Source organism: Anolis sagrei, chromosome 2 (genome assembly GCF_037176765.1).
Source record: "Anolis sagrei isolate rAnoSag1 chromosome 2, rAnoSag1.mat, whole genome shotgun sequence".
Taxonomy (NCBI): domain Eukaryota; kingdom Metazoa; phylum Chordata; class Lepidosauria; order Squamata; family Dactyloidae; genus Anolis; species Anolis sagrei.
Genome location: NC_090022.1, coordinates 264793337 through 264819656, shown reverse-complemented (window position 1 = coordinate 264819656; position 26320 = coordinate 264793337). Strand labels below are relative to the sequence as shown.

Genomic DNA, 26320 nt, shown 5'->3' with positions numbered 1-26320 from the left:
TGCCCCTCCCTTGGCTGGCTCACGCTATCCGTCAGGCCCGATGGGCAGCGTGAGCCAGCCAAGGGCAGCTGCTCTGCATGGCCTACTCGCCCGTAAAGCACCTCGCGAGGTGCTTTATGCACGAGTAGGCCGCGCGGTGCTGCTCCTCCCTTGGCAGGCTCATGCTGCCCATTGGGGAGGCTGCCCCGGCGCTCCATGCAGTCATGCCGGCCACATGACCTTGGAGGTGTCTATGGACAACGCCGGCTCTTTGACTTAGAAATGCAGATGAGGACCACATCCCAGAGTCAGACACGACTGGACTTCATGTCAGAGGAAAACCTTTAACTAGGAAAGTTGTGGAAGATCCAGGGTGGGAGAAAGAACTCTTGTCTGTTGGAGGTAGGTATGAATGTTTCAATTGGCCATCTTGATTACCATTTCATAGTCTGACAGTTTTTAGGGAGAGGTGATTAGCTGGCCCTGATTGTTTCTTGTCTGGAGTTCCCCTGTGTTTGAGTGTTGTTCTTTATTTACAGTTATAATTTTAGAGGTTTTTTTTTAAAATACTGGTAGCCAGATTTTGTTCAGACTAGAAATAGGAAGATTTCCCATTCTCTGCTCCTGGAATTACTGCCTAAAGAGGGCTAGAAAGAACCCCCTCTAAGGGCCCTTCCACACAGCAAAATAAGATATGTGGCAATGTGCATAGGAATTTTTTTGTTGATTTTTTTTTAAAAAAACTATAGTCTGGCCCTCCAACGGTCTGAGGGACAGTGAACTGGCCCCCGGTTTAAAAAGTTTGAGGGCCCCTGTCATACAGGATGCATGAATGCTCAACATATCACCACATAGCCCAGGGGTCCACAAGTAAAGGTCCATGGTCCAGATGTGGCCCTCCATGGTCATTTGTGCAGCTCTCACTCTAAACTTTAGACCAATGACCTCATCCGACCCTAATTTTCCCCCACTTTCTTACCATCTTCATACACTGACAAAACAGAATCCCACAGAGGAAATCAGTCTTGCCAGCATGCAAAGACAATCAGAGGACTTCGTTTTTAGGTGTTGGATGTTCCCCGACTTCTGACTGAAGACAGCACCACAGAAAATCCAGAAGACAGGGAAACATCATGGAATGGCTGGCCATCCCAGAAAACAAATCTTGCTGGGTACTGAGGTCCTGCTCTCAGTCCCACCTCCTTCACACGTGTGACTGGTGGGGATGTGAGACAGGGCCTTCTCAGTGGTGGCCCCTCATCTGTGGAACTCTGTCCCTAATGAAATTAGATCAGCACCATTCCTCTTGGGCTTCAGAAAGAAAGTAAAGACATGGATGCGGGACCAAGTGTTTGGGCACTAAGCAGTGAAAGACAAGAATGGGATTATTTGCAATTGACATCTGGAAAGGCCTCGGACTATGGTTTCTGGATTATAAGATTTTAATGTTTGTATTAATAGGTTTGAATTCCATTTTTAAATATCTAAATGTTGTTTACATGTTTCTGTTTAATTTGTTTCTGTATTGTTCTTTTATTTTTATTTTTATGTTTTGCACAACAAATAAGAAATGTGCAGTATGCATAGGAATTCATTCATTTTTTCCAACTATCGTCCAGCCCCCCAACAGACTGAGGGACTGAGAACTGGCCCTCTGCTTAAAAAGTTTGAGGACCCCTGTCATAGCCTAATTCTTGATTAATGATCTGTCTCAAGCCTGCTTACTGAGTATTCACTGTAATATTTATATCCTCTTCAGTTGAGCTCTCTCAAGTCAATTACAAGTGTAAGTACAATGCAGATTATTTCCATGGAACTTAAGTGCACTTGATCAACACTGTCAACAATGCGTAGAAAAGTATTTACCATAACTACACTTTGCTAGAATGGCACTTCAAAGAGTCGTGACTGCACTATACATAGCAATGTGACAGACATAACTCTCCTAAATTTATGTGGACTTTTGTTCAGCCTTTTCAAATTAATATTATTTTGAGATTACCTGCAGCAGCTTTTCCTTAAAGGCAGACTTTACTTATTGTTAAAAGATAAAAATACAAAGGCTTAACCTAAGGACTCAGGACAAATATGCCATAATGTACACTCAATAACAAAACAACCAAATGCCAATGTCAGATATGTGGGTTTTTTAACTGAAATATAATGGTTTATATACAAAGGAGAAATAATTTTAACCTCAACCTTTTGAAGAAGAGCCTCTACATGCCTGGCATTTGAGGTAAATGTGACATTAAAAGCTACCAACAGGACATTATTTTTAAACAGAAAACTATGTTAGGATTCTGACCCATAACATTTTTCAGATTGGGTCACACAGCTGCTTCTTCACCAAAATTAAAGGAACCAGGTTAAGCATGTTCAAAACACATGACTAAAGTCATACCATTTGGCTCTTTTTGGGGAAAACTGATCCTATAAATGGCATTTGCTGGAGCAGAAGAGGGGGGAAAATAGCAGTGACAATTAATGGAAGTGAGAAAAACTGTTGCCGTATATAAGGGTTTCTCAAACTTCACCCACTCAAAACCCAAGAAAGTCTGATGTCAGTTTAAATAATGTACCTGTAAGGCCTTCTCGTGGACCACCCTGAGAATTTCGGGGGGGGGGTGAAGCCCCTCAAGCCACCACCCCCCCCCCCCTCCAGCTACAGGCCTGATCCTGCATATCAGATATTTACATTATGATTTATAACAGTAGTGAAATTACAGTGATGAAGTAGCAATGAAAATAATTTTACAGTTGGGGGTCACCATAACATGAGGAACTATATTAAGGGGTTGCGGCATTAGGAAGGTTGAGAACCACAACTTTAGGTGATAATGAAGCACCCATGCTGAGACTGGAAGGTATAGCTGAAAGATATACTGTTTTACAATATTCAACATCAAAATAATATTTTGAAGTGGAGAACTATAGCTGAGTATCTTCAGAATAAAAACGATATTGAAAGCCATAAGAATGAGTAAAATCACTCAAAATTTAAAGAGAAAACAACTAAGGCTCAGTTCGGAATCCTGTTGAGCCCCAACTAAAAGGGGAAAAGAAGAAGCCTCCGCTAGCTAGCACATTAAGTGAACAGAATAGATAAAATATTAACCAACTGAGGACTGAATAAAACCTAAGCCATGAAGAAAATCCAACAGAACAGCATGATCAACGGTGTGTCAAAGGCTGCAGAGAGATCAAGAAGAATAAAGACTGAATACAAGGCTTTTAACTTGGCATGCAGGAGATCATCTCCTAGCATGCAAAATGCAACATCTAGATTGGAAAAAGACCCATTACAAAAATAGAAGAAAATCAAGACGATGGACAGTTAGCTCTCCACATTCATGGGTTGTGAGTTTTCCACCGTCCTGCCAAAGCCCAAGGCCAGTTCAAGCAGAAAAGAGTCTGAAAGAGCATCTGGGGCAATGGGTAGAGACTTGAAGTGGAAACAAGTAAAGAAAGAGGATACGGCAGTGTCTAATACAGGAGGGAAGGGAAAGATTACCCCTCCCCAATTGCCCCAGCCGTCTACGTGGACTGCTTCTCCCCACTGCAACCAGCACCTTCACAGGCATCCCAGTTAAAGGGAGAGAGAGGGAGGAAAGATGCATATAGAAAAAGCAGGGAGGGTGAGCAAACCCATGGAGACTATTTCTCCCCTCTGATCCACTTTCTATCTCCAAAAGAGTCCAGCAGATATGCACTGATTTTACACATTTGTATGGGTTTTCTGCTCCAACCCATGAAAATGTGGGGGCCCATCTGTGCATAAGCAATCACCATGTTTGAAACCATTTCATAGAATCATAGAGTTGGAAAAGTCATCATGAGCCATGCAGTCCAACCCCCTGACAAGAAGCAGAAAAATCACATTCAGAGAATTCCTGACAGATGGCCATCCAGCTTCTGTTTAAAAATCTCCAAGGAAGGAGCCTTCACCACTGCAACAGTAAAGCATGGCAATAATTAAGAAAAAAGGATCAAATGAAGGCTTTTTAAGAACTGCAGAAACGAACTCGTGGATTAATAATAGGGGGAGAAGGGAAAATGGCAGTGATTGCAATTAGGAAGCAAAAAGGAACAGTTTAAAGAGAGCAGGTAGAAGGATTCAAACACCAACATTTTGGATAGTCCATCAGCCAGGATGGAAGAAACTAGAAAAAGCAGAAGCAACAGACATTTGATAAGTTAGTAATGAAGGAGGTTCAGAAGTTGCAAGATCTGAATGGAATACATAGTTTCAATTGTAGTAGTAAAGGAAATAACAAAATCATTGGTAAAGAATGAAAGGGTGGGGTGTGGGGGCTTTAAAGGAGAATTAAAGACAGAAAAGTTGGGCCTATCTATCTATATGTAGTAACAAAAGTGAATGTATGTATGTATGTATGTATATATTTTTGGGTATGTATGTGGGCGATCATATATTTTTTTGCCCAGGGCTCCGACTTCCACAGACCACTGTGGCCCCACTGTGACCCCCATAAATGATGGACCTGGACCTAACTTGGGCAACCCCCCCCCCATAGCACATTTTACGTCCTGGAGAGGGTTGGGAGAGGAGGGACCACAGATGATGGAATCTGCAGTCCCTTCACCTGCTTTGATAGACCACTGCAACCTCGAAGAATGACAGACCTGGACCAAACTTGGGACACAGACTCCCCCGCCCCCAATAATGCATGCTATGTCTTAGTGAGGTTTGGGAGAGGATGGACCATGGATGATGGGATTTGTAGTACTTTCCTCCAGAGACCATTGTGACCCTCACCACTGACTGCCCCCCCCCCCCCATTGCACAGTTTAGGTCCTGGTGAAGTTTGGCCCAGGGATTATGAGATTTGCAGTACTTTCACCCACACCCAGAGACTAAAACTAACCCATCAGACATAGATCTGCATGTATTTCTAATGGATCCATTCATAACATCCATAAACAAACAATGCCTTTTTCAAATAACCCAGGCATCGCCACATACCCAAGCTATAAACCACAGCTACATGAAAGAGCCAAACACATCCTATAACCTTAAAAGCAACTAAAACACAATTATCCTCCAACAGGAGTGAATTTGTTCATATCTTTGTTTATTTATTGTATTATGTGTTATTTCTCATCATACTACAACCAAAATGGGACATGGATATTCCTTTGTTTACTCAATCAGAGATAATGTATATATCGCAGCAAATTACTTCCAAGATTTGATTGCTGCAACAAAGATTAAAACAGCACTTTCCTGACTTTCCCTCAGTATGAAGCCAGCACTACCACACATATGGCTCTACATTTTTTAAAAAATGGGAGAGAGGGCAACAGACCACTTTCCCACCATTTTAAGGACAATCTGCTTCAGAGATGATGGTCATGATAATGGCAATGATTGGATTTGTGCGTGACATCCTACAGTCTCCTACCCAGCCACCTCTTACACCGAAGGAGAATACATTTCTGCACATTATAAAACCTGTCCTTAAAATACAAAGGGATCTAGGCAGACTAAATTGCTAGCAATTTAAGGCGACTCCTCAAAATAGCAGGCTAATATCCATCAGAGTGCTTTAATGGAATGAATGAGGCTCTTTTCTATGCCTGGCATGAAATGACAGAAGAAAGAACACAGCATCCCATTAAGAGCTATTGTATGAGAACATAAAACTTACTAGAAATGCATTATCATAATAATGCCTTAAGGTGAAAAAATCACGAGGAAGACAGATTTATTCTAGTTTAGGAACTGTTTTAAAAATCTGATTCCAGACATGATCTGTCCATTACTTTGACTGAAATAGTAGACTCTTCTCCAGAAGAAGTGGGAAATCACTTACTCCTCATTTATATGGCAATGCTAAATGCAGACAAATCACATATACCACTGCCCATAAATCAATCTGAACTTCAGTAAAACCTAACAATGAAACCAAGTGCAAAACACAGCAAATAGAAAAGCAGCAAAGTTATCCTTTTGTTTTTATTATGCTCGAGACCTCTTGATTCAGATTGATTGTGGGGATACGCCCATCAAAAATATACATAAGGCCCTTTAATGTTCCATTCCTTTTAATTGTTACCTTGACTTGTACTGTACTGTACTTGTGTAGGTTGAGCATCCCTTATATGGAATTCCAAAATAGTTCACTTAGGTGGTTGAGATGGAGCTTTCTGATAATTTAATGCACACATTTTTTGTGTGTATAAAATCATTAAGTTTAAATAAATCTCACATTTAAACTTGGGTCCTATCTCCAAAATATCTTATTATGTATATAGTAAAGGTTTCCCCTGGCATTAAATCCAGTCATGTCCAACTCTGAGGGTTGGTGTTCATCTCCATTTCTAAGCCGAAGAGCCGCCGTTGTCCATAGACACCTCTAAGATCACGTGGCCCGCATAACTGCATGGAGTGATGTTACCTTCCTGCCAGAGCGGTACCTATTGATCTACTCACATTTGCATGTTTTCGAACTGCTAGGTTGGCAGAAGCTGGGGCTAACAGTGGGGGCTCCCTCCGCTTACCAGATTCGGACTGCCGACCTTTAGGTCAGCAAGTTCGGCAGCTCAGTGGTTTAATTCACTGCGCCACCAGGGCGGCCAAGGTATGAGAATTTAAACACAGAAAGCCTCCCGTGTTCTTGTTGCTCCCACGTACGACACTTTCACCACAGTTTGGGGACGGAGCCCCACTGGAAGTAGCTCTATGTCATTTGGTGGCATTCAGTGAGCTCTGTGGTGAAACTGTCATACGATGGGTAAATTTGCTCCTGTGCTGAAGTCTCAAGAGATCTATGGAGAGAACATATTGATAAAATCTGCAAATAATCAAATTGAAAAAGTTAAACCTGTAAATGTGGAGGGACAATATACAGGCACTTTAAAAAGTGATGCCATATGGTGCTAATTCTAACTGTGCCCACAAGGAATGAACTGCAATGGCTTACATAGGAACCAGATTTTGTTTTAAAGATTTAGGAAGAACCCAAAGCTTTACATTATTTGAAAAGTTGATCATATAGGGATGTCTATTAAAAAGTAATTAAAAACTAATCTCTTCTGAAATAACAGCTAGTTGTTCAGTTTTACCTTGCAGTCATAAGTTAATTTTAAGTCAATTTTAACTTGTTTCAGAAAATATCCCGTAGATGCTTTGAAAAAAAATCTATTTTATGTTGATGATAAATCTCTTGTAATTGCTCTCCGAAGGAAAGAAAACATGACCTCAGAAAAACCTGCTTCCCAGAACTTGCAGCGTGTACGTAATACATTTAAATATTTTAGACGGGCTCAGGACATTTTTATTAACACCATTACAGTCTTTTTCAGATCACTCTCAATGTGATGCTATAAAGAACAGTCACTGCCTAAGTAATGGATTTCAGGCTGAAAAAATGGCACACAAGGTGCCGTGGAAAATAGCTGGAATAAAACATCATTAGAACCATAATAATGAATTCCAGGTAAATGAATCCTCAGAAAGCAGCAGCTCTGATGACAGAGAGAGAGAAAAAGAAGTGAAAGTATTTAGTTGCAAGTGAGCTTAACATAAAACCTCTTCTTGACAGTTTTATATCAAGCTTGAATTATTTCTCAGACAAAGCAGCAACTGTTGTCACACCTTACAGGACTCCAGGTGTTGAATACCATTACCCAAATGGCACTGACCTTGTGTTTACAAGTATTTCAATGTGAATTTGGCTGCTCACATAAATGCTCAAGACCCAGTGATCATACTTCCATTTCTGGTATATTTGTTTACAGCAATGGTTCTCAATCTGTGGGTCCCCAAGTGTTCTAGCCTACAACTCCCAGAAATCCCAGCCAGTTTACCAGTCTTCTCCCAGTTTTGCTGGGGTGGGAATAAGCAATCTGTAGCTTTCCCTCACGATGGCATCTGTGGCAGATAGGAGCTGTAGCCCCACAATATCTGGGGGTCACAAGTTGCCTACGCCTACACAGTGTCACAGTATAAATCTGGCAACTGGATGAAGCACCCATAACTCATGTGTAGCATGACCACGCCAGCATACATTATAATGAGCTTGCAAGCACAAAAGAATGTTTTTCTCTTTTCCTTGGCTTTGATGAAATCTAGCCTTCGTAGACTGTCAATTAAATATTTATTTATCTTTTCTCTCTCTGTTAATTTTCAAATTGCTTTATCAAAGTTGAGTGCTGTGTGCTATTTGTTTTTAAAGACCTTAATCAGACGTGCCGCACTGAGCCAGTTTTCCCAGAAGCTAGGAAATAGTTTTCAAATAATTCAAATGTCAAATTGCATGCAACTGGCAAATTAGAATGGCTTGTTCTACTATACACACACACATACCCGCACACACAGAAGCATATCAAACGTAAACGTTAAGATCATAGTACAAAAAAGGGTATTATATTCCCATCAATTTGAAATATTTTACCATGTTCTAGATTGTACCATGGAAATAAAGTGTTTAACATTCACTAGATTGTACCCTAGGAACAGATAGTGTCTTGTAGAAGTGTTCACGTGCACATATTGTGTTAACCCTTGGAACTGAAATGGATTTAACTGGCATTGTTACCACTTCACATACCTGAGGAATTCAACATGGAGAAGATAAAAAATATTTTGACTGTGGCACAAAAATGTAGTAAACAAAAACAAACTGACACTTTATTGCATAAACAGCCACTTTATTGACTGCTATGCACCATAAATGCCTATACAATCAGCCCTGGTTATCACTTTGATGAGAGACCAGCAACAAAAATCAGCTTCTTTGGGCTATATTCATTTATTTATTTACAGCATTTATATTCCTCCCTTCTCACCCCAAAGGGGACTCAGGGCGAATCACAGAACATATATGCAGCAAACATTCAACAGATAGAGATATTTTCCCCAACTTTGGCATCCTGGAGGTTGTGCTCAATTCCAGCCACTGGGGGATGTTGTTGTTCCATCCTTTATGATGCAGAGTCCTTGATCACACACTTCCTCTATTCTTCGATCACTAGCATTTTCTGGTACTCCCTTTTTATGGTGCAATAAAATACCTCCTTGCTTAAGCGGTGTCTAATTTCTCTACTCACAACTCACACCTGTTTTCGAACTGCTTAGGTGGACAGTGAACTGGGCTGAATGTCAGGTGCTCACCCCAACCCGGGCTTTGAACTACCGACCTTTCAATTGATGTGATCTTATTGCTGATGGTGATTAACCAGCTGTGCTAAAGCCTGGCCCAAGGAATTAACTGGCAAAACCACCTCTGAGGATCACTCACCTAAGAAAAATCTGTGAAATCCATGGGGCCACTGTAATTCAATAGGCAACTTGAATGCTCTTCAATGAATTTGGCAGGTGGAGCAACCAGGTGTATATCATTCATGATTGTGTGGTACTGGAAATGCACATAGAATAAATGGTTTCAATTCAATTACTTGTGTAAAATTTGGAGAGAGTGGATTACACCACATGTGTCATAGTAAAGGGGGTATATGCATATGCAACCAACATGTGCCTGTTTGTTTAACTTTTGTTAACTTTTGTTAACATATAATACCTCCACAATGTTAAACACAGTTGGACTGCCACATTCACAGGTTCGACATCCATGGACTCAAGCAATTCTTTTTTAATTTCCAAAAGCAAATCTTGATTTTTCCATATGCACACCATTGTGCTGATATGTAGACATATCCCACTATAGACTGTTGTCATTTCACAAATCCTTGGGTTCTCTCTGACACTTGTTAGAATTGCTCATCATTTTATTTATTTATTTATTTATTTATTTATTTTATATAAAATCATTTTATATAAGGGGTGCCATTATACTACACTACTGCATATAGTGGAACTTGAGCATCCACTGATTTTAGTATCCACAGGGGTCTACGAACCAAACCCCAGTGCATACTGAGGACCCACTGTACCTTGTATACTATATCAAGTACTAATTATACCAATTATTAGTACTTAGGGAGCTGTGGTGACACTGACCTGAGGATTGGCTGAACTGCTGATCTAAAGGTCGGCAGTTTGATCTGCAAAACGGGATGAGCTCCTGTTTATTAGCTCTAGTTCCTGCCAACCGAGAAGTTCAAAAACATGTAATTTGTGAGTAGATAAATAGGTACCGTTTTGGTGGGGAAAGGCAGATGCTCCAAGCAATCTTGCTAGCCACACAATCAGGAGATGACAACGCAGGCTCGTTGGCTTAAAAATGGAGGAAAGCACCTCTCACAGCAAGAGATGAGTACCGCTTCCAGAAGCCGGAAATGAAATGGAGAAGCCTCTACCTTTGTTTGTATTTGTGTGTTTTTGTATATAATTGTAAAGGCATTGAATGTTTGCCTATGTATGTAAAATGCTGTAATCCACTCTGAGTCCCCTAGAGCAAAAGGGCGGAATATAAATAAAGGTTATTATTATTACTATTATTTCCATTACAGTTCCAAGCTACAACATAACAAAATACAGTAAAGTCAAAGAGCACGCCTGACTACTTTTGCAAGGGGGCTGCACCTTATACATTTTTACAGCTGGGAGTAAGCCCTACTGAAAAGAGTGGGGTTCACCTTTGCATATGCTGAAGTTTAAAGTCTTACACTTTAATTTGTGTGACTCAATTACTGCTATTTTCCTTGTCTGTGGATCACTCTGTGTGTAATACAATAAATTACAAAAAACAAAAATAAATGATTAATATCTTATGCATGGTGTGAGCAATTGATATAATGGCTAGACACTTAAAATGACAAGAGTATCAGGAAAACAAATGCAGAAACCTATTGGGAGTAGCTGATGGATATTTGATTACTGGGGAAAAGGCGGTGAATCCACTATCTGTTTTATGGTTGCCTCTCCTGCAACTGCTCTGCATTGCAAGGAATTCTCCCAGGGCTGAATCTCCATCAGGAATAGGATCCAGAAGGAATAGGATACATAATAAATGCATGTACATGTTTCCCCTAAAGTCCATAGAACTGTATTAATTTTTTACTATATTTTTACCCCACTCTATTTCCTCCCGAAGGGGACTCACAGTAGCTTCCAGATTATAACAATAATTTGAGGCCATAACAAACATAAACATACAAATACAATATACCATACATCATGTTTTAAAATCAATAAAAAAAATCAAAAACATAACATATCAGTACATTAAAATAAACTGTTAAAACAACACAAGATCCAAAGTCATAATCCAGGAGCTGTTCCAATCATGTTCCAATCACTTCAAAGCTGCCTATTGTACTGTACTACTCTCCAAAAGCTTGGTTCCACAGCCAGGTCTTTTGTTTCTTTCTAAATATCCGGTAGGAGGAAGCCAATCTAATTTTACTGGGGAGTTCCACAACCGAGGGTCAACCACTAAAAAGGCTCTGTCTCTCGTCCCCACCAGCCACACCTGTGAAAGAGGTGGGACCATGACCAGGGCCTCCCCAGCAAATCATTCATAGAGGAAGATACATTCTTGCCCAGGTAAGCTCGGACAGAACCATTTGGGCTTTATAGGCTAAAGTCAGCACTTTGAATTGTATATTATAATAATGAATCAATTCAACAATGTGCAGAACGAATTTAAATATTTATAATACAACGCATTAGCAATGGTACAGCTATGCCTTTTCCTGCTTTCTTCTCACCATTTTAGTATAATTTAGTATAATTTTGTGAAACTGCTGCCATCTTTTTTTTCTTAAAGCTCAAATTACTGGAAATTAGCATATAGGAAACACTGCTTTAACACCAAGCACAAAGTAGCTGCACGCAATAACATCCTGCAGAAACTTACTGGCAGCACATGGGGTGCAGACCCAAAATTAATAAGAACATCAGCCCTGGCCTTGTCTTACTCAACTGCAGAATATGCCCACCCTGTTACGTACAAGTCTGCCCATGCAAAGCAGGTAAACATAGCATTGAATGAAGAATAATCACAGGATGTCTTAAACCTATACCTGTTGATAAACTCTACAATCTAGCTGGCATGTCCCCCCCCCCCCCCCCCGAGTGCAACAGGAAGTTGCTGCTAAATGTGAGAGAAATAAGGTTGAACACTGTGAAAGCCACCCACTACATGACTACCAGCCTCCTCCCAGTAGACTCAAATCGAGGAAAAGCTTTATAAGAACTATCACTCTTCTTGGCATCCCCCCTGCCCAAGCAACAGAAAGGGTATCCCTCTGGGCAGCTAAACCAGGAAATTCCAACTGGATGTCCCCCACGAGGGTATTCATCCAGGGGAAAACCAAGAATGGGCAACTTGGAAGTCCCTGAATAGACTCAGAAGCGGAATGGGAAGATCAAAAGACAACCTGGCAAAATGGCATTACCTAAAAGAATCCCACACCTTGTGTGACTGTGGAGCAGAAGAGACAACACTGAATCTGTATGCTTGTCTACTATGCCCTGCCTCATGGACAGAGGAAGAATTGTTGGAGGCTACAGACAATGCCATTGCTGTTGCCCGTTTTTGGTCAAAATATATTTAGCTGCCTGTGCTCCTTCTATTTTTTTATCAGTTTTATACTAATTTATGCAATGCTTTTGATATGAAATAAATAAATAAAAACTGGAAACAACACTATTTTGTTTTAAAAGCTGATTCTAATAGTATACATGTAACCAAAAGCTTGCAGAGGTAATAAAAAATAGAATTATACAACTCAAAAGCTAGAAAACCAAATCATTAAAATGTCTGCTCCAAGACATGTTTGGTTCGTGTCCACCTTTCTCCCAAAACTGAATCTTAGGATGGCTCATAACAAAGAGATGTACTGATGGATCCATTCAACAGTACTCTCTGGCTCTTCTTCTTCCCTATATGTGAGACTCTCTGACCTTGAGAGATACAATCTAGAGGACTGGTTATGTCTTAGTACATTTCCCAGCAATGGTATTATATAGCAGAGCACTAGATGTCATGCAGTTTTGCGTACTTTGATTCAGCTAATAGGCTTCACTGCTTCCAGGCAGTTGCCAGAGCAGCGGCAGCATCTCAAGGACACAGGAGCACAAAAATGGCAGAGACAAGAGAAGTGTTTTGTTCCTTTGTATGTCATCAGTCTACGTTTTGTGTCCTGTTTTTTCCAGAGTACTTCTTAACAAAGAACTCCCACTTGTGCACAGAAATGCCATACATCATTCCTGCTGCTTTACAAGCATGAAACCAACTTCATACCTTTCCGAGTTTTGGAGGGACTAGCTCTCTTTCCAACAGTAGCCCACTGCAAGTTTTTTTAAAACCCATGTATGTATGCGTGTGTGAAGGGGAAAGGAGAACAGAAAAAGGAACAAACTTTAAAGAATGATCAATCCAATTTGCAATGCTATTGGAAATAGGGTTGATTTAACAGAAAACGGCAGGAGATGGTCCTCTTAGGGCCCTTCCACACAGACCTATATCCTAAAATATCAAGGCAGAAAACCCCACAATATCTCCTTTGAACTGTGTTATCTGAGTCCAAATATCTGCCTTGACATTCTGGAATATAGGGCTGTGTGGAAGGGGCCTGAGTATAGACTCAGATAACCCAGTTCAGAACAGATATTGTGGAATTTTCTGCCTTGATTTTCTGGGGTATAGGGCTGTGTGGAAGGGCCCCCAGGTACCATTGGTTGCACTTCCAGAAGTCTCACAGACTTCTGAAAGATATAAGAGGTAACAACATTTTGGTTGGAAGTTACTTGGGAGAGATATTACTTGGGCGATTTACAGGCTCCTGACCACTAACTATCCATTGGAGTGTGCCCTGGTGCCAGTAATCTGGTCTGAACATAGAGAGGAGGTATCATTGTATAAAGAAGTATTCAGTACTTCCTAGGAAAGTGTCTAAAAAGGCACCCTTGCTTGTTTAAAGGGAGGTACACAAGAATATGTCACCAACGGAATTGTGGCTACTGTGTCACAAATGAAGTGTAACCACAGCAAGGTGTATGTATCCCGAGTATAAAATTGAAGAAAGAGAAAAGACAATGTGTACAAAAAGGAGAAGACATTACCTCTTGAGCCATTAGCTTTCTTTGTCTGATACTGTTCGGAAAAATATATTCAGAAACTTAGTATGAAGAAATTGTTCTTCTGGATGTATGGAAATATGATTGTATCACATACACAAACTGGTCAAGTTGTATCTTGCAAAACTAAAGTTGTATGCATATGGGAATGATTTTTAAGCCTAGGACATATTGTTTACTTCACTTTATAGCTGTTCAAAAACACAAAAAATGCACATGCCTCTTCTGTCCTCCCAGTCTACCCCACTTAAGGCACCAAGCAGTTTCTGTCAGAGATGCCAGACCTTGAGGAAGTCATTTAAGCTTGAATATCTCTATATTTTAGGATCACAACTTGCAGAATGCTGCCATCAACACAGTCATTATTCTGGGACTTGATATTTAAAAAGTTATTTTTCTATGTCCTAGATTTGAAATTAATGGTGGGAGAAGCAAACAAATGATATAGTGCAACTAAAAGCAAAGAAGAACAGGAAAAAATATCAAGGAATTATAGATCATACAGTAGAGTTTGCAAAAATACCCACATAGAAGGAAAGCCTTCTCGGGTATTATTTTCCAATTTATAGCAGTTCTCACATACTCATACATTGAAAATGACATTGGAGCCAAATAGTAGCTGGGAGCCTCCCAGCACTCTAACCACTAATTTTTCATTGGGCAGCATTTGATGCTGGTGAGCTGTGTTGTGCCTCTGCCACCAGCAATAACTACATGAAACTCAGAGGTTAGGCAGAAGTCAACTGGTATATATGCTCAGACATTGTTTAGCAGAATCTTTCCAAGTGTGCTCAAGAGATCATGCTCGATGTAAAACCCTCTTCTGTTTTGAAAAGGATTCTTTATCCCCAATTTATATACAAACATACTTTGCTTAACACAGTATCTGACAGGATATCCCCTTTTTATGAAGGCCTCCTGTGCATTCCCGGGCACCTGTTTTCTCTTCATACTCTATCTAGCTAACATTTTTTAGCAGCAGGAACACTTGGAGAACAGTGAAAGAGGTTACGGTATATCAGGGTATGTGCAGTAAATAATGCAATAAAAAAAAATACTTGACCTGGGAAAGGATGGGATTCTCCTTAGGCTGAGGTGTGTGCCAGACCAGAAAGCCAAGATAAACAGTAGCAGTTTCCGAAATCTTTCATGGAGTAAGCGTGAACAGAGCAACAGAGTTATGAAGCATTACCTATATTGTGTTTTGCAGTTCTCTGCATCCCTGGGAGCAGAGTCAGTGGTAGAGAAATGTAGTGGAATGCCTGGAAGATAATTTTAACTGGGCTTTCCTAGACTTTCAAGGAAGAAGTTGGAACCCCCGGTGGTGCAATGGGTTAAACCTTGTGCTGGCAGGACTGCTGACTGAAAGGTCGGTGGTTCGAATCCGGGGAGCAGGATGAGCTCCCGTCTGTCAGCTCCAGCTTCCCATGCAGGGACATGAGAGAAGTCTCCCACAGGATGGTAAAACATCCAGGTGTCCCCTGGGCAATATCCCTGCAGACAGCCAATTCTCTCACACCAGAAGCAACTTGCAGTTTCTCAAATTGCTCCTGACACACCCAAAAAAAGTAAGCAGTTGATTGCTTGTCTTGAGAGCTGAGTGTGCATGTGCGTATACATGTGTGAGTGTATCTGAGTGCATGTATACATGCACACATACACAAACACAAATAATGCAAACACACACATAAACAATATACATGTCAATTTTTAAAAAGAGAGACATATTTACAAGCAGGAAGTATCTTCAACTGGGTATGAAGTTGTTATGTTGTAACTGTTATTTATTATTATTATTATTTACTTAAAACCTTTATATCCCAATCTTCTCACCTCTGTAGAGGGACTCAGACCGGCTTACAACAAGGATTCAATGCTACTAATACAAATTAAAACATCATACAACAATACAAGATTAAAATGCATATAAATAAAATACATATATATCAAATTGCCAAGGTAAAACCATGTTCAACTCAGTCCACATATGTGGTCACTCACTTTGGTCTGTAATCAGTCTCAGCCATTATTCTGGGAATGCTTCGTTAGGTACCTTCAAGTCAACTCCAATGTATGGTAACTCTATCCTAGGGTGTTCCTAGCAAGATTTATTCAGAAGAGCTTTGCCTTCCTATAAAGCTGAGATAGTATAACTTGCCCAAGGTCACCCAGTGGGTTTCCATGGCTAAGCAGGGATTTGAACTTGTGTCTCCTAGAATCCCTGTTCAGAACCCCTAAGTTATACTGGCTTCTATCTTCAGGCTCTTAAAGCGGAGCATAAGTAAACACAACAACAACAACAACAACAACAACAACAACAACAAGTAAAATGTTTTACATAATTGCCTGTATAGTAGGGGGTTGAGCTGGATAGCCCTTGTAGTCACTTACAACTATACGATTCTATGACAATACTGTATTAATTTCTAGTGAATGAGAAAGTTAATTTATTTTCCCCCTCCTTCAGCTAATGGAAAACTATAGTTTAAAATCCTCAACAATATCGTGAAAACATTGAATGTCTCCTAGCTCTGCAGGTGGAATACAGTTGCTTTTCCATATCCATGGCTTCTACATCCCCAAATATAACCGTCCGTGGTTTGAAAATATTCACACACCTTGATTTTGTCATCTGGTATAAAGGAAACCATTCTACTGTGTCATTGTATATAAAGGGATTTGTCCATCCATGGATTTCAGTATATGTAGGCAGTGATGGTCTTAACTAAACCGCAGGGGATACCACAGACTCACTACATTCACAAGAATAATGAAATGCATAAGAGGTTTTTGTTTTTAACTAACAAACTATCTGAATCCAGTGGTTTTCCTACCACAGAAGTCAATGCTTTGGCATAAAATGTCTAGAGTTTCAGTGCATTAAGTTCTTCCTGTCTTACCCTAGGTTATAATATAGCAAATGTCCAGGCTCTTCTCAATTCAGAAATAATGTAATATAAATGGCTTAAATACAGTAGACAGAGGCTCATTTGTCTTCCTCCTACTTGGGATGATTTTATTTCTAAGGAAATTGTATGAGCAGTAGCTAGAGATGTTCAAAATGAATATAATTGACAATACTTAACTAAGAGCCCTATTAATGGCAATCCGATGCAAAGCCTTTTACATTATGCGCAAAATACACGGGATAACTTTTTTAAAAAGCATGTCTAACATTAGAATTTTATGAATATATTTTTTCTGTGGAATTGGCTAATAAAACTGCTTTCACTTTTGAAGACCTATGTTTTCATTTGTCCTGACTGTAGAAAGATGAGGTTTAAGATCCAAGAGCCATGGCTTTTTTTAGTCTGGCATCTCCTTCATCTTCCTTTAATCTCTGACCTGAGCTGCAATCATCATAGGAACTGAGGGGGAAATGCATTCTGCAGCAATAATAATATCTTCTTGTAACCTGTTGTAATGTGAAATCCTTTGGAGTTCCTTGGTGTCTGCTGTGCAATTGGGATCCTTTACTTTTACTCTTGGGAAGACAAAAAGGCTCCAACTAGATATAGGTCAATGCAATGGCCTGCATTTTTGAGACTCTCCTTGGAGACTTGACTATGGAAAATGTAATTATAAGTGCCCCCACTTCAAAATATATCATTCTATCACAGCTTACAATTAAACTATATCTGAATAACAACACCAAATCACCATAATTTACCTATATCAGCAGTGGCTAAAACTCTATTGTTGAAGACTTTCATGGTCAGAATCACTGGGTTGCTGTGAGTTTTCCGGGCAGTATGGCCATGTTCCAGAAGCATTTTCTCCAACATTTTGCTCACATCTATGGCAGGCATCCTCAGAGGTTGTGAGGTGAGGATGCCTGCCATAGATGTGGATGAAACATCAAGAGAAAATGCTTCTGGAACATGACCATACAGCCCGGAAAACTCAAAGCCTTTGACAACACATTGAACATATATACAACCTCTTTATCTGCTAGTATCTACAGCTTGCACCTCTATACTGACATTTACTTTATGATCAATACATGCCTCACTCTATTCCTATGGGCTTGTTTGCTTAGTATTGTCTTTCCACTATATAAAATTAATTCATGTTTCATAAACACCTTATATACATAGCCTAGAAATAATTTTACACAAAATTTTGTGCATGAAACAAAGTTTGTTAACACTGTTTGATCAGAAAGCAAAAGCGTTGCTATCTCATCCACACATGTAGACAATTTTGGCACATTTTGGATTCCCGGATAAGGCATACTCAACCCTGGAAATTGTTTTATCTCCAGAACATATGTGTGACCAAAACTGGGCTAAGCATTGAATTACATAGAATGGATGATTTGAACTCTGATTTACCATACTGTATATATTCGAGTATAAGCTGACCCGAATATAAGCCGAGGCACTTAATTTTACCACAAAAAACTGGGAAAACATATTGACTCGAGTATAAGTCAAGGGTGGAAAATGCAGCAGCTATGGTAAATTTGAAAATAAAAATAGATACCAATAAAGTTATATTAATTGAGGCATCCATCAGTAGGTTAAATGTTTAAGAATATTTACATAAAACTGTAATTTTAGATAAGACTGTTCAACTCTGATTAAACCATTATTCTAATCTTCCTCAATGTAAATGTGCTTACATATCCTTCCAATAATAATAGAGTATAATAATAATAATAATAAAGTAAAATAATACATGTAATAATAACAGTAATAATAGAGTAAAATACTACATGTAATAATAATAATAGAGTAAAATAATAAATGTAATAATCACAATAATAATAAAGTTAAATTGTAAATATAATAATAATAATAATAATAATAATAATAATAATAAATTGAATAAAACAATAAATTGAATAATAATAATAGTAATAATTACAACAACAGAGTAAGATAATAAATAACTTTGACTTGAGTATAAGCTGAGGGGGGCTTTTTCAGCCTAAAAAAGGGCTGAAAAACTAGGCTTATACTTGACTATATACAGTACTTTTCCCAAGTCAAATATTATAGTCTGGCCACGTATATTTTTGATCCTGCCAAATCACAGTGATTCATGTTCTGGCAAATATCAGGGTTACAGTTCCTGACTGGGTTAAACCCTTGGACCAGCAGGACTGCTGATCGAAAGTTTGGTGGTTCGAATCTGGGGAACGTGGTGAGCTTCTGTATGTCAGCTCCAACTTCCCGTGCGAGGACATGAGAGAAGCCTCCCACAGGATGGTAAAATATCCAGGTGTCTCCTGGGCAACGTCTTTGCAGACAGCCAATTCTCTCACACCAGAAGTGACTTGCAGTTTCTCAAGTCACTCCTGACCTGAAAAAAAAAGTTCCTGACTACCTAGAGCCCAACCTGTTGCCTGTTGCCATAGCCAAGCCAATTTCAGTTAACAGGAAACTAATGCTTTTTCGGGAACCATGCCAGCTCTGTCTGTTTATCCAGAAAATTGGAAATCTGAGAGAAGTAGCACATACTTGAATTAGTTCATGCTTCAGGGATGCAAATTTGCACTAAGCCATCCCTGGAAAGTTTGTGTTTGATAACAACTTTGGAACAGTCTGATGGTGTCTTCCAATAGTTTAAGAGTGAAGAAGCTGATAAAGCCTCTCCGTCACATACCACTTTGACCCTGAACTTCAGCATTGTTGCCACTCGCCAAGGTACGTGAGTGCAGTGGCCGATGAGCCTGTACCAGAGCTCAGCCAGAATGGGAGGGACCTGAAACAAGAATGAGTCACCAGATGCCATGGCAACTGTTCCTGTTCGGCTGCATCCCATGTGCATCTGCTGCTGCTGCAGCCCCAGCATCTCTGGTCAGAGCTTGCTTTTCAGCTGCATCTTCTCTCCTTCCCTCCCTCCCTCCCTCCTTCTCTGTCCCTTCTTCTGTTGATCAGAGAAGGCCAGTCCAAAGGGGACCATGCAGGAGGCACAAAACACTCAGCATTCAATTGGCACCGCTCCCTTCCCCTGAGTCCCTTCTGTGCCTCTTGTTGCTCATCTCCTGGGAAACAGATGAAAAAGCTGGGCCTAAGTGGCCAAAGGCATCTTTCCAGGCAGCCCTCTCAATGCACCCCCCTCACTTACTTACCCACACAAAGCACACAACACAGAGGCCAACCTCTCCCTTTGAAGGCTCAAGAGGGAACAGGGCATTACATTTCCCTGAACAGCTATCCCTCTCAGTAGACCTTCTTATATGGAAGCATTTCTCAAACCAGTGGTCGGGATTCTTGGGGGGGGGCGTGAGGGGGGCATCAGAGGGTTCACCAAAAACCATCAGAAAACACAGTATTTTCTGTTGGTCATGGGGATTCTGTGTGGGAAGTTTGACCCAATTCTATCATTGCTGGGGTTCAGAATGCGCTTTGAATGTAGGTGAACTATAAATCCCAGAAACTACAACTCCCGAATGTCAAGGTCTATTTCCCCCAAATTCCACCAGTATTCACATCTGGGCATATTGATTATGCGAAAGCCATTCAGCAGTGGAACTCTCTGCCCCAGAGTGTGGTGGAGGCTACTTCGTTGGAAGCTTTTAAACAGAGACTGGATGGCCATCTGTCGGAGGTGCTATGAATGCAATTTTCCTGCTTCTTAGCAGGGGGTTGGACTGGATGGCCCATGAGGTCTCTTCCAACTATATGATTTTATGATTCGTGCCAAGTTTGGTCCTGATCCATCACTGGTTGAGTCCATAGTGCTCTCTGGATGTAGGTGAACTACAACTCCAAAACTCAAGGTCAATGCCCACCAAACCCTTCAAGTATTTTCTCTTGGTCATAGAAGTTCTGTGTGCAAAGATTGCTTCAATTCCATTGTTGATGGAGTTCAGAATGCTCTTTGACTGTAGGTTAACTATAAATCGCAGCAACAACAATTCCCAAATTGCAAAATCAACCCCTCCCAACCCCACTAGTATTCAAATTTGGGCATATCAGGTATTTGTACTAAATTTGGTCCAGTGATTGAAAATACATCTCACATATCAGATATTTACATTATGGTTCATAACAGTAGCAACATTACACTTATGAACAAGCAACAAAAATGTTTTAGTTGGGGGTCACCATAACATAAGGAACTGTATTAGGCATTAGGAAGGTTGAGACCCACTGTTATATGGGGTGGGAGGGCAGGAACTCAACTGGTAATCCTACAGTCCTCCTTTTCTATGACCACTTAACCCCACAGGAATCTCTCTCTCTCTCTCTCATCCAAGTAGAAGAGCCAGGAGAGACACCCAGTCCAACCCCATTCTGCCCTGTAGGAAATACAACCAAAGCACTCCTAACAGTTGGCCCTCTAGCCCAGGCATGAGCCAACTTGAGCCCTCCAGGTGTTCTGGACTTCAACTCCCACAATTCCTAACAGCCTCAGGCCCTTTCCTTTTCCCCCTCAGCCTCTTAAGCGGCTGGGGAAGAAAAGGAAGGGGCCTGAAGAAGGTTAGAAATGGGGCCTGAGGCTGTTAGGAATTGTGGGAGTTGAAGTCCAAAACACCTGGAGGGACGGCCCAAGTTAGCCCATGCCTGAGCTAGCCTCTGTTTACAAAGCTCCATGCTCAGAGGCAGCATATTTGACTGCCCAGCAGATCTTATAATTCCCTGTAAAGTTATTCCTTATGTTTAGGTGGCACCTTTTTTTTTCTTATGGAAGGTCCTGGAGCAGATTCAAACAAGCTTCCCTCTCCTCAATGTGACATCCCTTCCCTCTCAGCCTCTCCTGAGGGTGAGCTGACAGGAGGCAGGAAGCCAAAGTTGCCCTGTCCAGGGAAGAGGCCTCAATGTCTCTCTTCCAAGAGGGAGGAGACCTTGAGACCTTCCACACAGCTTGCTATCCCAGAATATCAAGGCACAAAAATCCCACAATATGGCCTTTGAACTGGTTTGTGGGATTTTTGTGCCTAGATATGCTGGGATATAGGGCTGTGTGGAAGGGCCCATGGTTATCTGAGTCCACACTCAGATAATGTGGGATTTTCTGCCTTGATATTCTGGGATAAATGGCTGTGCGGAAGGGCTCTCAGATAATCCAGTTCAAAGCAGATACTGGGTCCTTCCACACAGCCCTCTATCCCAGAATATCAAGGCAGAAAATTCCACAATATCTGCTTTGAACTGGATTATCAGATATTATGGGATTTTTGTGCCTTGATATTCTGGGATATAGGGCTGTGTGGAGGAGTCCTCCGATAACCCAATTCAAAGCAGATAATTGCAGGTGAAACGTCAGGAGAGAATGCTTCTAGAATATGGCCATATAGTCCGAAAAACCTACAACAACACATATTGTGGATTTTCAGCCTTGATATTCTGGGATAGCGAGCTGTGTGGAAGGGCCCTCAGATAACTCAGTTCAAAGTAGATAGTGGGCCCTTCCACACAACCCTATATCCCTGAATATCAAGGCAGAAAATCCCACAGTATCTGCTTTGAACTGGGTTGAGTCCACAGTCAGATATTGTGGGATTTCCTATCTAGATATTCTGCAATATAAGACTGTGTGGAAGGGCCCTTACTTTCCCTTGCGGTCCTTCCACACTTAGGGCCCAGAATAACCCAGGCTGAAGAAAATCCCACATTTTCTTATTTGAACTGGAATATATGGTAGTGTGGACTCAGATAACCCAGTTCAAAGCAGATATTGTGGGATTTTCTGCCTAGATATTCCGGGGTATACAGCTGTGTGGAAGGGCCCGCAGATAACCCAATTCAAAGCAGACAGATGTAGGGGAAATGTCAGGAGAGAATGCTTATAGAACATGGCCATATAGCCCAGAAAACCTGCAACAACCCAGATATTGTGGGATTTTCTGCCTTGATACTCTGGGAAATAGGACTGTGTGTATGGGCCCCTTGATATGGGTCTTGCTGGGCGGGGGAGAAGGGGGTTGGGTTGTTGTAGGTTTTCCGGGCTATATGGCCATGTTCTAGAGGCATTTTCTCCTGACGTTTCGCCTGCATCTATGGCAAGCATCCTCAGAGGTAGTGAGAAGGGGGTTGTTTGCCCCGAGCAGCCCCTTGAAGCAAAAGGACGTGGGGCGCTGGAGTGGAAGGCGTTGATCCACCCAGGGAGGCAGGACCAAGCTGCCTCCATGATCCCTCCTTGGGACGGCGCTCCCCTTTGGGAGGTTACCTTGAGGCTGGTCTGGCTGGTCTGGGTCTCCACCTCGACGCCGCAGCACCGGCGGGCCCTTCCTCCTCCTCCTCCGCCTCCTCCTCCTCCTCGGCGCTGTGGGGGGGCTGCTGCCACGGCCGGGCGGCTCTGGTAGGCGAGCACCGACGAAGGGACGATGGACTCGGCCGCGTCGGTCTTGACGAAGAGGCCGTGCACGGCGGAGGACGAGGAAGGAGCGGCGGCGGCGGCGGCGGTCTGGTGCGGGGAAGTGGACTCGTCCGAGTCCCGGCAGTAGATCACGCCGCTCTGCGAGACGTGGATGCTGGGGGCGCAGCCCATCCCTCCCTCTGCCGCTGCCCCGGAGACACTGCCGCCAAGGCCGCCCTCCTCCCGAGAAGGAGGAGGAGGAGGAGGAGGAGAAGGCGGAGAAGGCGGCGGCGGGGGCTCAGGCTCAGGCGCTGCCCGCTCCCGAGCATCCTCCCGCACCGGGCGCCGAGGGTGTCCGCTCCCGGGGGCACCCCCGCGCCTCTCTCCGCCTCCCCCCGCCTCCGCCCGCCGCCATCGCCTCCCGCCGCCGGGAGAGGAGCCGCCCGGGAGCCCCACGGAGCGACATCGGGGCAGGGCTTCGCGGGGAGAGAGGGAGGGGGAGGGGCGGGAGGAGGAGGGAGGAGGCAGCCCCTGACTCCATCCCTGCCTCCCTTGGGCACCTGGGCTCCAGCCACAGGTGAGCCAGCCCTGCCTGCAGAAGAAGAAGAGCATCACAAAGCAAGGGCACCTCCACCTTGAGCCACCGACTCATAGAGTTCTTGCAAGAGTCATCCATCCAAGCCAGGCAGGGGCCAACTTGGGCCCTCCCTCCAGGTGTGTTGGACTAACTCCCACCATTCCTAACAGCCTCAGGCCCCTTCCTTAAGCGGCTGAGGGGGGAAAGGGAAGAGCCTGAGGCTGTTAGGAATGGTAGGAGTTGAAGTCCAAAACACCTGGAGGGAGGGCCCAAGTTGGCCCATGACTGGACTAGAGGGCCAACTGTTAGGAGTGCTTTGGTTGTATTTTCCCACAAGACGGAATAGGGCTGGTTTTCATGACCCTCTTCCACTTGGATGCCACACACACAATGGAGGCCCCCACATAAGGACCACCAAACGCAGCATTGCCCAAACACGAATCTGTTATATTTCTAAGTATTCAAATGGGGAGGAAATAGTGCAATGCAAAGATCAGTAAGACAACCCCCTCCCCCTTTTAACCCCTTCTTAAACAACCTAGCTAAAGGAAATTGGGGAGGAATCCCCCAGTCTATCTAGGCTAACTACTCATTGAGAGCTGGAGACTTGTGCAGTCAGGGATGAAACCCAACAGAATCAAGGAACATGAAAGGCACTGCCGACTACTTCAACCAGAGAAGTCAGCCATAGCAGAGCACCGGATGAACCAACCTGGACACAGCATATTATTTGAGAACACAGAAATGCTAGACCACTCTCACAACCACCATGTCAGACTACACAGAGAAGCCATTGAAATCCACAAGCATGTGGGCAATTTCAACACAAAGGAGGAAACCATGAAAATGAATGAAATCTGGCTACCATTATTTAAAAAAGTGGCTGAGGGGAAAAAGAAAGAGGCCTGAGGCTGTTAGGAATGGTGGGAGTTGGAGTCCAAAACACCTGGAGGGAGGGCCCAAGTTGGCCCATGCCTGGTATAACCCCACTTTGGCATTCAGTGATATATCTTCATCCCTTATCTACATTCTTAATAGCTGCTCTTTCAAGACTTCATTTTCTGAATTTTGGATTCCTGTCTCCAGTTTGATTAATGATTGAGCCAAAGTATAGAAAATCCAGACTATCAATCTGGAATGTATTTTTTCCTACTGCCTTACCAAGCATTATTGCGTTTTCTAGTGAGTCATGTCTTCTCATGACGTGTTCAAATTAGTCATCTTGGCTTCTAGGTAGTGTTTAGGCTTGATTTACTCTATTTATTTTGGGGTTTTTTAAGCAATCCATAGTATTTGTCAAATATGTCTCCAGTACCACATTTTAAATGAGTGGATTTATTATTTAGCTTTCTTCACTGTCCAGCTGTCATAACCATACATAGAAAGTCATGGTCAATATTAGCTTCAGCATTCAATGATATCCATATCTTTACAATTTAGGATCTTATCTAATTCCTTCACAGTTACCCTTCCAAATCTCTTTCTGATTTGTTGACTGCACTTTCCTTCCGATTAAGGTGATGCATCTCCATCTATATAAATAAAAATGTTTGCGGGATTAACATAACTCAAAACCCACTGGGTGAATTGACACCAAATTTAGACACAATACACCTATCAGGTCAATGAGCGTCCATCACTCATAAAACATTGCAGGGGATGGCTAGTATATTCATAAATACATACATCACTAGCAGTGTAAGCCAAGTTAGAGTATAGCCATTGAATCAATTGTTGAATAGTGATTCAACACATAGTTAAATTCACTTAACTCAATGGGTCTCTGTTAGTGAAGACTAACAATAGGATTTATGGTTTGAAGAAGAAACAAATTTAACAATCCCCCTAACTCCAAGTTGTATTTCAGGTAGGTAGTAGAGATATAGGTACACACATTCCGGTTGTATAGAAGTCTTATGAATCGGCCAGTCAATAATAATAAAGAGTTTAATAATGTGTTGTCAAAGGCTATCATGGATGGAATCACTGAGTTGCTGTGAGTTCTCCAGGCTATATGAGCATGTTCCATTACCTCCTGACGTTTTGCCCACATCTGTGGCAGGCATCCTCAGAGGTTGTAAGGTCTTTTGGACACTAGGCAAGTGGGGTTTATACATCTGTGGAATGCCCAGGGTGAGAAAAATAACTCTTATCTGCTTGAGGCAAGTGTGAATGTTGCAACTGGCTCCTTTGATTAGCATTGAATAGCCTTGCAACTTCAAAGCCTGGCTGCTTCCTACCCGGGGAATCCTTTGTTTGGAGGCATTAGCTGGCCCTGATTGTTTCCTGCCTGGAATTCCCATTTTCTGCCAGAAAACACCTCCCAACAAAGGATTCCCCCTGGCAGGAAGCAGCCAGGCTCTGAAGTTGAAAGGCCATTAAATGCTAATCAAGATGGCCAATTGCAACGAAAAGAGTCCTTTCTCCCACCCTGGACATTCCACAGATATATAAAACTCACTTGCCTAGTTTCCAACAGAGCCTTCAACCTCTGAGGATGCCTG

General features: G+C 42.0%; 1 protein-coding gene across 2 annotated transcripts in view; it reads right to left on the bottom strand.

Annotated features, from left to right (window-relative positions):
• PDE8B (phosphodiesterase 8B) overlaps positions 1–23701 on the bottom strand; it is a 61489-nt gene extending 37788 nt beyond the window's left edge. For both annotated transcript variants that reach the window (XM_060761625.2, XM_060761626.2), the window contains exon 1: positions 23111–23701. In XM_060761625.2, coding sequence (XP_060617608.2) covers positions 23111–23431 — 321 coding nt within the window. In that variant the 5' untranslated portion in view covers positions 23432–23701. The remainder of the gene's footprint in view (positions 1–23110) is intronic.
• Positions 23702–26320: the final 2619 nt, after the last annotated feature.